This window comes from Aedes albopictus, chromosome 2, assembly GCF_035046485.1.
Source record: "Aedes albopictus strain Foshan chromosome 2, AalbF5, whole genome shotgun sequence".
In the NCBI taxonomy this organism is placed as follows: domain Eukaryota; kingdom Metazoa; phylum Arthropoda; class Insecta; order Diptera; family Culicidae; genus Aedes; species Aedes albopictus.
In genome coordinates, this window is record NC_085137.1 from 75,974,196 (window position 1) to 75,990,341 (window position 16,146).

At 36.6% G+C, this 16,146-nt stretch overlaps 1 protein-coding gene across 1 annotated transcript in view; it reads right to left on the reverse strand.

The window, feature by feature from the left end:
- The window catches only part of LOC115253863 (uncharacterized), an 86,670-nt gene that overhangs the window by 53,523 nt on the left and 17,001 nt on the right, over window positions 1-16,146 (reverse strand). The window contains exons 3-7 of the mRNA XM_062847655.1: window positions 10,882-11,005; window positions 10,534-10,779; window positions 10,057-10,239; window positions 9,786-9,984; window positions 9,644-9,726 (exon numbers count right to left, since the gene is read on the reverse strand). Coding sequence (XP_062703639.1) covers window positions 9,644-9,726; window positions 9,786-9,984; window positions 10,057-10,239; window positions 10,534-10,779; window positions 10,882-11,005 — 835 coding nt within the window. The remainder of the gene's footprint in view (window positions 1-9,643; window positions 9,727-9,785; window positions 9,985-10,056; window positions 10,240-10,533; window positions 10,780-10,881; window positions 11,006-16,146) is intronic.

A 16,146-nucleotide genomic window follows, 5' to 3' on the forward strand; every position in this document is an offset into this window, starting at 1 on the left:
GAACCTACTAGGGTAAGTGTGCCCATCGTTGTGGTATTAAGGTAAATTCATTTTAAAAACAATGATCGGACCATCTAATGAAGGGTTACAAAACGTTAGTTGGTAGTTTTCTATCCAAATTTGCTTGGAAAAATATAAAAACTATCGTTTCTCTCTGTTTTCGATCATAAATCGCTTACCACAACATTAGGCACACTGTTCCTATTATGGAGGTAAAATTTAATTTTGGTTCCTATTGTTGCGGTATCCCATTGAAATCATATGGGATACCGCAACATTAGGAACACTACCGCAACAATAGGAACACAGCAGCAAAAAATTTAAGGAAAATATTTTTTTAAAATAGGTTTTTGGGCAAATCTTAAGCACACAAATGGTGCAATCTCATAATTTAAGCATAATACATCTATTAAAAATGCCTTTTGGTAACATTTCAGTCGAAAAAGTGCTCAATTGCCACTACCGCAACATTAGGTACTACCACAACGAAGGGAACAATTACCCTACATACTACTCGCTTGGCTCGTTTTGCTGGTGGCGCGGAAACTAAAGCACTAAAAAGCCGGCTGAAGCGATGATGGCTGGCGGTTTGGACCAAGTGGAAATAGCAAGCTTTGTTTTTATAATCAGTAGGAGAGAATACGGTGGTTGTTCTTGAGAGAGCACAGTGGGAGTTATCTTTTTGAGATGGCTGAAATGTAGACAAAGGCTACGAAAAAAAAACACCTAAATATCTAATTCTGTCACATTATAAAAGTTTGCATTGCAGTGGGAATATTTGATACCAATGGAATTCTAATTATTTCGAAGGAGACTCAGTATAAAGTCACTTGGATAATATTTAAGTTTTATTGTAAACAACAATAAAGTTTGCTTTTACCGTTAACTATGATTATGAATAGTTCTTATACAAAGACAAGAAATAAGAAATACGGTGCAGTGTTGACCGTTAATACACCTATATGGATGGCATATCCTATGCCCATGATACACTTTGCATTTTTATACACTTTTAAATTTAGAACAAAACAACTTAACTGGAAGAAAAAAATAGAACTAAATTGTTTGACTAGAAGGCACTAGAAATCATGCTGAACCTAAAATAAATGCAGATTTCAATAGAGGCAGTGCTATTTATTAATTCTTCTTCTTCTCCTTAGCATAACGTTTCTACTGAGATAAAGCCTGCTTCTAAACTGTATGAGCACTTTCACAGTTATTCACTGAGAGCTTCCTCTACAAATGATTGTTTTGCATAGATATAGCGTGTGGCAGACGAAGATACTCTTTGCTCAAGGAAAGCTCCTAGGCCGACCGGGACTCGAACCCGTAACATTTAGCATGGTCATTACTTTACGTCAAACATCAAATTTTCATCATTGTTTCCTGATGCTCCTTGCGCTCCAGAAATAAAACTATCGAAAAAAGGACAACTTTCAAATATTGTAGCCCAGTCAATACCCCGACATATAAACATTTTTCAGAAATCTCATACAAAAGGTGAAAAGTGGAAATAGTGGAAAGAGGTTGGGCAGCTTTTTCCTGCGAAGCAATCGAGCCCTCTCAAATGGTTTTACTTTTAAAGATACCCCAGAAAAGTACCAATCTCAATTTATCAATCAATGAATCAATCAATCCATGAAAATACATTTGACAGTATTTTACCAAATTTTGAACATAAATACATATCCGTGATGAATGTTTTATTGAACTTCTGGACAGAGTAAGGCTGGTGGGTAACTGGATTAGGACGGCTAAAAAATGACCAAGCCATACGACATTAGAAGTTGCTTAGGGTTCGAATCTGAGATTTTTCGATAGCTTCAATTTAATTTGAGCTCTTGGGATATTTAACATTTCTGATTCATCCACGTCTAAGCTTACGTTTGTTATTTTGTTTTCAAATGTCGTTAAACACTAGACACCTACTATCCCCTTATTGAACTCACATGATAGCGGAGACATCGTATTTTGACATATCCATCCAGCTGGCAGGACACTTCTAATACAATTGAAAATTAACACCGTTAAGGTGAAACGGGACGCCGTGTTATTTTTCCTATCTTGCCTCTCTTTCTAACAATTTGCCTCGCGATTTTGAAGATGGTAATCTCGAGTTCTATCGCACTGCAGATGCTGAAAAACAATCAGCATATGCACTGCAAGTGAGCATACACAGTGATAGGTTTTTGTTGCAAAATATGAAGTAGAATCTGAGATTACCATCTTAGTAGCAACAGAGCAATGGCGGATATTTCCCCGACCGTCCCGTCCGCCCTTAAGTGTGTGGTCCAAGAGCGTACTAAGTACCGTAAAACGGGGTATCATTGATCAGCGGGGTAACATTGATCGGCTTGACTGACCTCATGAAATGTTCAAGCAAGCATTTTACATTGAATCAGTTTCTCCTATCGAATAGTATATCATAATCTGCTATCATTTAGCTATTAAATGATATAAAATTAATGAAAATTGAATTTCATAAACATTGAAATAAATCGATTTTTCCATAACTGTGTTTCGTATTGCAATGAGATACATTGTCAAACATTCGTGCTTGGAGTGAATACTAGATACAATATGAGGTTTGAAATCACTGTATTACTTCAATATGATATCCTAGAAATGGATTTAATAACCGAAACTTCTATGAAAATGCTACTTTTCAATAAAATATACGGTTTATTAAAAGCAGGGTATCAATTTCTTAAGCCATTGCCTACATTTAGGCGTTATTCGCGATTTGGAGGATTTTAATCCTAAAATATCTCAAAAAGTACATAACTTGTAAGAATTTGGACAACATATTCGAAATCAGCGACCCCGAATTTAGTAAGAAAGGGTATTTTCAACACAAACAAACATTGATCACTGACATGATCAATGTTACCCCAAATCAACAAATTTAAAAATTAGATTAAAAAAAACCTATTTAAACATGTTTTAAAGTTTTACAATACTTTTTCGAGTAGCTAAACACATACTCAGAGGGCCAGTACTTGTTTTAAAAATATAAAACATTTAACTTTTGCTAAAACAAGAGAATTATTCAAGAAAGATCGAAAATTCTGATCAATGTTACCCCGGATTACGGTATAGCTTACCTAACGGGATTTTGAAAGTATCTGATGAAATCCTGCTGGATAGATGGTGGTGTTCCTTGCATTTTGCGGAAAATAGTCGAATTATAAACATCACCATCTGCCATTTAGATTATATTAAGCATGGATGTTTTGGGTGGCTTTCTCAGTCTTTATGTCGAGAACGAATTGTTTTCTACTCTCCCGACGTTTCGGCCGAAGGGTTTTGGCCTTTCTCAAGGGCAGAAAACAATTCTCGACTTGAAGACTGAAAAAGCCACCCAAAACATCGATCAAACATCCAGTCGAAACCCTCATAAAACATATACTAAGCATGCATGCTTAGTGAAACACATGTGTTTCACAGTAGCAAACAAAAACTTTTGTTCGATCCTCGAAAATTTTTTGAAAAGATTCCAAGTGTTTTCACACATACAGTGGTGACTCGATTTTGTCCACCCCGATTTTGACAGATTTTATTATCCTTTTTAACATGAAAAAAAAAAGTGTGTTTGATTCATCATTGCCATTTTAAAACCGATATTAATTCCATCGTTGTATTTTGGCGTCATATATAAATTACGTAACGAAAAAAAACCTCGCGTAACTTTTGAAAATGGCCAAATATACTTCTTTAGCTGAATATCGTCCCATTATCGAAGAATGTACACTGTGCTTTTTTTTTCAGAAAAGCCTTAATGGATTCCTCCAGGAATACTTGGGGGCCATTCATAAACCCCGTAGACTTTAACGGGGGAGCGGGGGTTTTGCCAAAGGTTATACTCCACACTTGAACTTTTATTTTAACAAAAACCTACGAGCCGGGAAAAGGAGAGGTGAGATGAATTGCGGTCAAAGTGGCTTATGAACGGTCCCTTACTACAAGAATATAAGCTGAGGTTTATGCGGTAGATATCCTTCTGGGATTGTTCAGGAGTTGTTACCAGCATTTTTCCAAAAATTCCATTCGTAACTTTTTCGGAATTCGTGGTGGGATTCCTCCAAAAATTCTTACTGTGGTTCCTCCAAAACTTACAGCATAGATTCTTCCAGAAGTTTCTGCTGTTGTTCCTCCAGGATTTAAGAATTTCTATGGGAAATCTTCAAGAATTTTTTTTTCTGATGATTTTTATGACACTTCAATTCTTACTATCAGATGCAGTGAACAAAACCATTGACAACTTTAGACAACCAGACACACCATGTGATGAAAAAATCACAGACAACAGACGTTGAAAGTTTTGATTTTTTTAAATATTTGAAATTCTTTTTTACTATCAGATGCGAAAAACAAAACCAGTGACAACTTTAGACAACCAGACACAGCATTTCATGAAAAAAAAATCCCAGACAACAGACGTTGAAAATTTTGATTCTTTTTTACTATCAGATGCAGAGAGCAAAACAAACCAGAAACCAGCCAAGGGCTGAAAGTCTCTTTAATAAAGACAAATCAATCAATCAACAAACCAGACAACCAGACACATCATTTTAAGAAAAAAAAAACACAGACGTTGAAAATTTTGTTTTTTTTTTAAATATTTTCAAACTTCAATTCTTTTTTACTATCAGATGCAGAAAACAAAATTAGTGACAACCTTACCCGATCAGGAATGAATAACTGACACATAACTGGAGCATACCAAATTCAGGTATCATACCAAGACAAGGTATTGGTTAGCTATCCAGGTATTGAAAATAACTTATTTTGGTATTTTGAAGATATTGACACAATACCTCAACGAGTTTGGTGTTGGTGATGAGGACTGCTTGAGGTATTATTCAATTATGGAAATATCGCTATTTGTATGGAAAAATGACCGATTATTATTTAGGTATTGCCATCCCTGATGTCATTATTCACTAGTGTGGGTCATCGGAACCGTTTTCTCAGACCAAAGCTTTTATGGTTCCGTTTTGGGTCCTGCGTCTACACTTTGCGCATTGCAATTAAATTTTGCATGGGATTTTGTGTGGGAAAACATACGTTTTTGCATTTTTGTCATAAGTTGAAAAAATTTGTCTGAAACTTTTTAACCGATACTATAAAATGATAGCCTAGGATGTTCTGAGAAACTTTGTTGAAGACCGCAAAGCGATCCGATGCTTGTGAAAATAGTTATAACCAACGAACCACATGCATGTGTTTATGTTTTAACATGTAAAGGAATAACAATAGCAACAAAATCATGCTGTTTCGCCAAGCAATGTTAACGCTATAACTTTTTTCATTAGCATCAGATCACTTTGCGGTCTTCGACAAATTTTTCAGGACACCCTAGGCTATGTTTTCATTTTATCGGTTACATGGTTGTAGAAAAAATCGAGCTTGTTATAAGAAAAATGCAAAGAAGTGTGTTTTCCCATGTAAAATCCCATACAAACTTCAAACGCGATGCGCAAAACGTAGACATAACCGGTCGTGCCCAAATTCTGCACCCGTATTTGTATCCTGAAATAGGATCACAAAAGTTTTGATCTGATGGGATACCATTGAATTTTTCATTTTTCCATATAAACGATGACCCACTCTATTATTCACGCGTTATTCACAGAATACGCACCCGTTATTATTTTAGGTATTTTACCTTTTATGCAGGGTTACTAATACCTCATTCAGGTTGTAGGTATTCGGTTTTCCAAACCCGAGTTAGTTATTCTTCAGCTTTTTTTCCTGCTCGGTTAGACAACCAGACACAGCATTTGATGAAAAAACACAGACGTTGAAAGTTTTGTTCTAAGAGCACTTCCACAGTTATTAATTGGAGGGCTTTCTTTGCCTGCCATTGCATGAATTTGTACATTGTGTGGCAAGTACAATGGTACACTATGCCCAGGGAGTCGAGAAAATGTTCCCGACAGGAACGGGAATCGAACCCGTCGTCTCAGGATTGGCGATCCATAGCCATAACCACTAGGCTATCTGGGACCCCTTTTTACTATCGTTAGCGTTAGCGTTAGCATAGTTACTAGAGACCCCTGCTTATTACTATCAGATGCAGAAACAAAAACAGTGATAAGCTTAGACAACCAGACCAAGGATGTTTTCGATCATCTGGCAATCATTTGACTAATTTGTCTATAACTCAGTTCAGAAGCCTAATATTAAAATATGATGTTCGACAAACTTGTAGATTATTGTTTTTCCTACAATTATCATCGAGTACGCATATTCATATTCCTACTCTTATATTTACGAGGATCATATCATATCATCGAGGATCATATTCCTACTCTTATATTTACGGCGTAAAAGTGTTAGTACTACCTACTCATACTCAACGGTCGGATTTTTCGATCGTTTAGTATGAGTGGGTGGTACTAGCTTTCTCACGCCGCATATAAGAGAATTAGGATATGGCGTCCTTGGGTTATAGGGTAATTTTCCAATTGTTGCACGATTAAAAACTCGCCTATTGTTGCATACTCTATGTTATTCTTATGAGGTGTGCAACAATTGGCGAATTTTTAGCCGTGCAACAATTGGAAAATTACACTAATTGTAGGAAAAACAGTTATCTACAAGTTTGCCGGTGTCCCATTTCAATATTATGCTTCTGAACTGAGTTATGGATAAATGAGTCAAATGATTGCCAGGTGATCGAAAACAACCTTGAGCCTGACACAGCATTTGATGAAAGCTGCATTGAATTTACCGAATAAAAACTATTCAAAACGTTGAATCTACAAGCGTGAATAACACATGAACCGTCTATATTGAAAAAAAAAAAAACACTTGCCACGGGCGCTACGGCGATGTATATTTTTTTGAACGTAATTTCACCTGGTTTCATCGTTTTCCAACAGTTATCACACTCACCATTGAGTTGTCCAAAAAAAGTCTCACGAAAACTACTGCAAGCCTAGCCATATACGTGAGAACAAAAGATGTTTACAAAGTTCTTACAGATAGATTAACACGGAAAATCTGAACACAAACCACTACCACACAGGAATTTGGATTGGTTAATGTACACTCTGGTTAAGCACCGGAAAGTGTCAACAAACGCGTTCCAGCAGATACCTAGAAGCAGTATCATATTTATCATCCACTTAAGGACAGACTTGTTAGAAACCCAAAATGGCCAACTTTGGCACCTACTCACGATTTTGAGGGCACAAATGTCTTCGTAAACAAAACCAGTGCATTTGAGCTTCTTATTCTAAGCTTATTACAAGTGAGCGAGAACAGAATAATAAAATGCATTGTTGTTTGCAGCTTGCTTCTTGAGATTTGTGCATCTGAAGTTTCCATGCACTGTTGGAGCGGGATGTCAAGACGTTTGTCCTTCAAGGATATGCCTCACAACCAACGGATCGGTGTACGGATCCGTGCCAATATTTTACATTTGTATGACTTGTCTGTCGGTTCGGTTCTAGCGACTGCTAGACCCACTGTCAAGCTGCGGCGGCTAATTTGCTGCGTGGAAAGGATGTATGGTACACCGGGCAAGCTGAAACGGGTAGGCTAAGATAAAACAGCTGGTTAATATGATGCTTTCTAATGATGATAAACAATTTAACTGCCATAGTTTTGGATTCAAACAATATTTTAGCGTAGGATAAATTTCCAAATTTTATTGGAAACTATTTCAAAACTTTGCGTTTCATCTTGCCCCGGTTTACCTTAATGGCAGCCAAAGTTTAAAATTTTCATTTTCAATAAGTGAAATCAACTGAGGGATCAAAATAAAACTCATTTTGGTGAAGCATATTTTAACTTAGGCATTAGGATGCGGCTTATTTTTCAAAAGTTGTTGAAACCTGGAATTCGTAAGCTCTTTTGGATTCAAATGACACAAAAACATCATTTTTTTTCCAAAGTCACGCAAAATATGAGTTTTTGAAGATTTAATTCATTTTTTCTTCTTTTTACAAAAAAAAAATAACTTTAGAGTCCTATAACTTTTTAACCGTTTGACCAGTTTTAAATTTTTTAGCTTGCTTTTGTAGATATTTTTGTTGCCTATCTTTGTCCTAAACAAACTTTTCATCAAAGTAGTCATTTTTATGATACTTTTCACCAAAAACTGCCAACACATGCCTTAAAACTTGATTTTTAATGCATAATTGGAGTTTTTGACGATTATTTGCAATTTCTTACTCCGAACCAGTTACTTAACATCATATTTAGGGATATGGAACACATTGGAGGATTTTTTTTTCAAAATTTTTTTTCTCGCTTTTCGAACATGAAAATATGTTTTGATTCGGAACACCCCAAAAACTGAATTTTAAGGCTTCCTAATGATTATTTAGTTTAAATTTTTCACTTTGAGCTCGAAACTAAGCATGAAAACTATTGAAATTTTGCCAAAATTCTGATTTTTCCAATAAAATAAGTGTTTCTGAACGGTTTTTGGAATTTATCTATTTTGAAACGTTTTTTAAAGGTACAGTTTATTCACAGCATTCTTAGGCAATAAAAATATCTACAAAAGCAAGCTAAAAAATTTAAAATTGGTCAAACGGTTAAGAAGTTATAAGGCTCTAAAGTTAAAAACTTTTGTAAAAAGAAGAAAAAAATGAATTAAATCTTCAAAAACTCATATTTTGCGTGACTTTGGAAAAAATTATGTTCTACGAGTTTATTCGAAATTTAATTTGTGAGAAATTTATAAAAAAACATTGAAAATCGGTTGAAAATTGAGAAAGTTATGGCACTTGAAGTGAAAATACCTTTTTATTACTCGAAAATTCCACTTTGAAGCGATTGCGCGACCTCTAAATCTCAATATTTTTGGCTTAAACTCAGAGGTTTCCCTTTTTGTGTCATTCGAATCCAAAAGAGCTTACGAATTCCAGGTTTCAACAACTTATGAAAAATAAGCCGCAGCCTATTAGGCATTCATTCGTTTTTCTGTCACCAACAATTTTCACTGAGAAATAAAACTTGACCATAACTCCCGTTTAAACTTCCAATCACCACAAAACTTGTGTATAGTAATTAATTAGAATACTAACCATATGTTCCATTTTGTCGTATTTTTTGTTTGGTAACAGAAATTGACTATTTGAATCTTTGATTTTTTACACTCTGGTGGCAGCGTCTAACAAAAGACCCAATTGTATCCCAAATTGCTTAAAAATATGTTTAAAAATCCTGCTTCCTTCGTAAAGCACAGCAAAAGTATTAAATCAAAATTTATATGTTATTTCGAAAACATGATTCAAACCAAGGTTCAAACTTATCTTAAGGTGATTTTTTCGCATTTTTTGCATGTAGCACGGTGAAGCAATCTAGAAGCAGGTGATTTTTCTACTATATAGGTATCACTCGTTCCATTTAACTCTTTTATTTCGCATCACGCTCACCCCGTGTAAGTAAAAATGCAAATGTAGTTTTTAATGATATATTTTTACACAATGAACAATGATATTTTGTTGTTCTGCAACACTGTTTGCTATATTTGAGTTTTTTTTTATTGTATTACATAAACTTATAGTGCGTATTTTAGCTACTTAGCAGCTGCCTATTACAAAATTTCTTACATTTAGTTCAACTACAAATCTAACAGACTGGGTCACTTCCACGATCAAATTCACTGAGTACGGTTAAATGCAGCATCGTTTATCCCCGGGCATTCCAGGATTGGTCGGACAGAACGGTGGGTTAGTATCCTTGACGCAGTATGATCCAAATGCGCTACAAAACAAGAAAAAAAAAATGAAAACTGTTTCGAAGGATTAAGCTTCTATGAATACCTCGTAGGCGTTTTCTGCCCCATCGGAATGGCGTATCCTATCGCATAACCAAAGCGACCTCTTCCATGCCGTCCCGATGGCGGGAGTAGAACATTGGTAGGACACCTCCTGTGGCACGGTTCCGCCATCGGTTCCATACCGTCGTACACGGACTGCGCCAGATAGCAGATCGCCCAAATGTGGCTGCACAAGTTGATGTCTGGAAAACATATAGGGAAAATTGAGTAAATAAAAACGTATCCTTATAAAATGCATTATTGCATCGGTTAACTTGTGCTGTTTCCACAGTAGGGCTGCCGCCGGCCGCCGTTGATACAGAAATCGATATGTCCCACTCGACCTCCCTCGCCGTAGTGTCCTGCATTGGTGTGAATCACCTGCACGGACTTAGCGTCTCCGATGTCCAATCGGTTCAAGTTTCCGGGTTTGACCAGTGGTCGGGCTGGGTCCAGAGCTAAATAGAAATGTTTCGATGATTACATTATTAACAGATAGCTTTCTATAACAACTTTTATGTATTCGTATATCGTGTGGTGTTCGCATTTCTTGCCCGAGAAGGATTAGTCTTGCATCACGAAAGTATCCTGGACCGTATCGGAAATCGTGCTCATATGCCTTCCAATAGTTAGGTAAGTACATGTATACCGGCTAGCGTAGCCGGTATATACGTACCTAGTTAACAATTCAAATGCGTATGAGTACGATCCTCGGTTCTTTTCATCTAGTGCCATCAATCACAAATAATTACCGATAATGCGTTCCAGTCGGAAGTTGAGATAGTTTGCCATGATCCCGCAGATGTGCGCCCCCAGTGAATGTCCCACGCAGGTCGTTTTCTCTGCCGGAAGTCCCAACGTTCGCAGTTTCATGAACATCTTGGCAAGGCACGAAGCGATCGGTCGGATGTTGTACACGGCAGCAACGTAGCAGGGTGGCTGACCCAGGGCACCCCAGTCGATCAGAAACACGTTGTATCCTCCGTGATTTACGTAGGCTGAAACCATTTAGAATCACAGAATTATAAATGTGCGTACACAGCGTAAGTCATTGGAGCAGCGTCCCGGAGGTCGAGTTCAATGGCTCCAGTTATACTTACCATCGCGCAAAACCGCAATCGGTAGGGTGTCATCTCCGCCAGCGTAGCCGTGAACTAGAATGATATTCTCCTTCGATCGGTCCCACTCGGTATCGTTCAGCCAATCCGGGTGATTCATGTTGAACTGTGTAATATGAGAGATAAGTGTCATTCAGGCGCCAGGTTGAATTTAATGCGGTAGATTTATATGCGTTTGGCGGTGTGATCTCGTTTCAATTAGTTTGCGGCCGCAGTCGGTAGTCGGCTGCGCTATCAAATGTGATGCCGCCGCAGCTACAAGCCAAGGGAATTATCGTGGCAATGGAGTCGGTTACTGGGCCAAATGCGTTTGTAAGAGCATGTAAATGTACACGCATGGCGTGTCGATCGCCGCAATGTGGCTAAAAATATATCAGTTGCAAGGTGAAAAAGAGTTCTCTCCTCTTACGAGGTTAAACGAAACAAATAGGTAGGGTGTGGAACCATTTGGGCGTGGGTTCCTAATTTGAACACTTTTCGCAAAAACGTGGGATATTTTTCTCCAAATGTTTTTTTTTTCGTACACAGTGGGATAGGTACCGTATCTGGCCATGTACCAAAACATAAAGCCAATTGTATACAATCGACAGAGTAGTTCCATACTCAATCATCATTATAAATATTACACATTGTTGCAAGTAGTAGCTTGAGGGGTAGAGGCATTACATAATCTTCCTTTTCTTTTCAATTTCTCCACCACTACATTATCTTTTTCACAAATTTCAACCATCTTGTAAGACACAAACATAAGACACAGTTTTAATACCAGAAGAAATTGCTAATGGGGCCTTTAGATATATTCCTGAAGTAATCTCCGAATGAAGTTCTTCAAGAAATCTCTGCAAACATCTCTCCAAAGAAGCCCCAAGTAGTTGGTAGAAATTTTTAAAGGAATTACCCAAACAGTACTTTGCAGAATGCCTACAATGTAAATGTTAAGAAACTTTAGATATAATGAACCTTTGGGTTATTTTACTATGATTTTCCAGGAAACATGTACAAAAGAATGCCAAAAGAAAATTCCCGAAAAACAATTTTAGAGGAATTACCATGAGAATATCTGAAGATCTTTCTTAACCCTCCTTTGGCATTATGGTCATTTTGACCCAAACCGTGCACCACGCAAGCGAGCTGTTCCCAACGTCATGCAGAAGGACGAATTTGCAGAATTCACTAAAGAGTCTCTGAATAAATTCTCAACAAAATAATAAATGAATATTCCCTGAATGAGTTCCTGAAGAAATTACTGGGATAATCCTCCCGTGAATCGTTGAAGAGGTTCCAGATAGAAATCTTGTAGGAATAACCGAAAGAAGTTTCTGAAGCAGTTCTCAAAAAACTCATTGAAGTAATTTTCTATGAAACACCTTAAAATAATTCCGAAGGAATCTCTAGACGAAGTCCCAAGGCAACTACGAGAAAAAATCTATCGATTCCCTTGAAAAATACTACACGGTATCCAAAAAAAAAACATCGCTGGAGAAATTCTTCAAAGAATACATTAATAAGCTGCCCTAAACAAATCTCAATTATTTTGCTATGGAATTTTTTAAAGAAACCTCGATAGAATGCCCGGTCGAGAAGTTTGAGAAATTCCTACAGGAATGCTTAGATTTTGTTTCCTCCCTTCTTCTTCTTCTTCGTGGCTCAACGTTCCCACTGGAACTAGGCCTGCCTCTCTTCAACTTAGTGTTCTTTGTGCACTTCCACAGTTATTAATTGAAGGACTTTCTTTGCCTGCCATTGCATGAATTTGTATATTGTGAGGCAAGCACAATGATACACTATGCCCAGGGAAGTCGAGAAAAGTTCCCGACAGGAATGGGAATCGAACCCGCCGTCTCCGGATTGGCGATCCATAGCCTCAACCACTAGGCTAACTGGAGACCCCCAGTTTCCTCCCCTGTTGGGGAATTTAAGCCACTGCGTCCAATAAGCTGAACTTATGTGGCATAAAAATGGCACTCTCACCCCCCCCCCCCCATCCCTCTAAGAGTCTACGTAGTTTATGGACAGATCCAAAAGGGACATTTGTCAGTTTGGAAGGAATTTCTCGGCATATCTTGATGCATAGAAAATTCCTTGTCTAAGTTGACCAAAAGCCAGTTATTCTTCGAAAGCGGTGTATGCAATTGCAAAGAAATAATTCAAATTCCAATCGCTGTTGAACGTTTCAGCCATTCGAGTAGTTCCTATTCGAAGTTTGGCGAAAATCTAAAACTAGCCCTCACCCCATTTTCCATTTTTATCAATACGACTGTATCTAAATTGTTATGCTTGCAAGGTAATCCCTTACGATTTACATTTACATATTAAAAAAGAAAGATTTTTTTCATTCGGTACCTAGTTGGTTAGATGACCTCATATGCCCAATCTACAAAAAAGGGCACAGATTAGAGTGTGTCAATTGAGGGATTACATTTTTAAATTCGGCATATAAGATACTGTCGCGTGTCCTTGTCAACAGAATGAGACATCTTGAGGGGTCCTTCGTCGGTGAATACCTGGCTGGTTTTCGTGACGACTTATCAACGACGGATTAAATGTTTAACCTTGGATGATCCTAGAAAAAAAAAACAGGAATATAACTTGCAGGCTCACCATCTGTTCATTGATTTTGAAGCAGCGTACGATTAAGTGAAAAGAAATGAGCTTCAGCAGATAATGTCAAAGCATGGTTTTCAGGCGAAACTAATTATGCTGATACGCGCAACACTGGATGGATCAAAATTAAGTATTCGGATCGCAGATAGAGTTCTACTTCGTTTGTGACCTTGGATGGACTGAAGCAGGGTGGTGCTCTTTCAAATTTGCTCTTCAACATTGAACTCGAATGAGCGATTAGGAGATCTGGTGTACAGAGGAATGGCACTATCATCACACGGTCGCACATGCTGCTCGGCTTTGCGGACGATATTGTTCTCATCGGCATCAAGAGGGCAGAGCTGTAGCGTGGTTCCACGGCGCCCTTGGCATGCATCCAGATTGGCGCCCTACGGCAATTGGACATTGTTGATTTGCAAAAGTTTGTAGTTATTCATTTTTTTTCCACAGTTTCTTTAAAAGTTGGATTTTGATTTTCTTGAAGAAACAAATAAACTTTTAAACGAGTTTAAGTACGAACACATTTTGTATCTCAAGAATCCCACTAAGACCTGCACAACAATTAGAAATGACATTTCAGATTCCTTACATAACAAACAAACATTTCTTCAAGACATCTTACACTATTTTTTCATTTCTGAATTTCTTGTTCAATTGAATTTTGTTTTCAAATATACTCAATTGAATTTCAGGGGTTTTCAGAAATCTTTAAACAATCTTTTTTTACTATTTTTTGATAAATTTTTCAATTGGATTTACCAGAATTGTCCAAACTTTATTGAATATTTCTTTTGAGGTTTATTCATAATATTTCTAAAAAGATCTACCTGTATGAACATTTTTAGTAATCATTACATAAAACATAGACATGGATGAATACCAAAATACATTCCTGAAGAAATGTAAGTTTTTGTTGGAATCTCTCAAAGGTTTCTGAACGAATCTCTTGAGAATTTTCTAAAAAATATCCCTAGAAGGTTTTATGAAGATATTCATGGAGAAATTTCTGAAGGAATCTATGGAAGGCTTTCAAAATAATCCTATAGATACATTTTGTATAAAATCAATGGAAGATTTTCCAACGGAATACGTTAGAGAAAGGAGAAAGGGCACATTTGGTCCATTTCATGTACACAATTGACTCATAACTTTTCTAAAAGGACTGGACGAAACAAGAAAAGTCTATATGGGTCGAAAATTCTATATATAAGGAATTAAAAATTACAATTAAAAACGTTAGGGGATTTTCAGTAATATTACCTGTTTTTAAAAACTGTTCACCTTAATAGTTCAATAATGTATACGAAAAACGTGTTTTTTTTCCTCCCAGTATATGGAACATTCACCACATATAGACTTTTCCTGGCTTCGCTGAGACCTTTCAGATAAAAGATGTGAGTCATTTGTGCACATAGATGGACCACACCCCATACATTTTTGCCCATTCTCTTTTCTGACGGAATTTCATATTTATGGTTTTCTGGAGGAATTTATGAGGAAATTCATGAAAGGTTTTCTAGGTGAAACTTAGCTTAAATTTATGGAGAAATCTCTAGTGAATATGGAACAATTTCGGAAGGAATCAATGGAATGTTTTTCTAAACGATATTACTAATTTCTTCTTTTAAAGGGAATCTATAGAAGACGTTTTGAAGGAAACTTTGGTAAAATTTCTGAACAAATATATACAGGATTTTCTTAAAAAAAAAACGGCTGGAAGAATTTCCGAAGAAATTTCTAAAGGAACCTCTGCAGGATTTTTTATAGGAATCCATGGAGGAACTACTGAGGAAATCTATTGAATGGTATTAAAGTAATCCTCAAAGATAGTTTAGCAAAAAACTCTATTTTTAAAGGAAACTCCACACACTTTAAACAAAATGCCGAGATCAGCTGTGCGAATCTCGATCAAAGTTTATTTGCTGAAATCACGGCTAAACGCTTGACGTTTAATGTTCGATACCAGCGGTATTCATGGGTCCTGATATGAATAAACTTGACTAAAGGGTGATCGGTCAAAATTTGGTCACACAATTTTTTTCATAACTTTAGACTGCGTACACCAAAACAGCTGATTTTTGGACTAGTAATGCTACATTATTTGTAGCTTATACCATAAAAATTTCATCGAAATCGATTGAGTATTGGTTGATATATAGATAAAACCATCGACCTACCTTTTTAAAATTTTGTACAAAGGCGCTCCATAGTAAATTTTCAGAAAGTTAAGGTCAATAAAGCACAATTTTGATTATAGAACTACCAATACTGCTCCGATTTTTATCAAAATTTTACAGTATAGTACTATTATGAAAATATGTTCTTAGTAAAATTTTGAGCCATTTTGTATGAATACCTTTAAAGTTGTAGCAGTTTGAATATGAAAAAAACTGACCGGGTGCCACTTAAGCAAATATAACTTTGTAACGGCTGAATAAAATTGAATGAAATTTTTACACAACATTTTGATATGCATACTTCACATACAGAAAATTTTTCATTGAAATCGGTTAACTATCTCTGGCTCTAAAAATAAACCAGTAAAAATGTGTGAATCCTCTTTGCACAAAATTTTAAAATTGCAGATCTCAGGGTTCAACAATATCTCCGCAAATACTAGACAGATTTTGATGAAAATTTTAT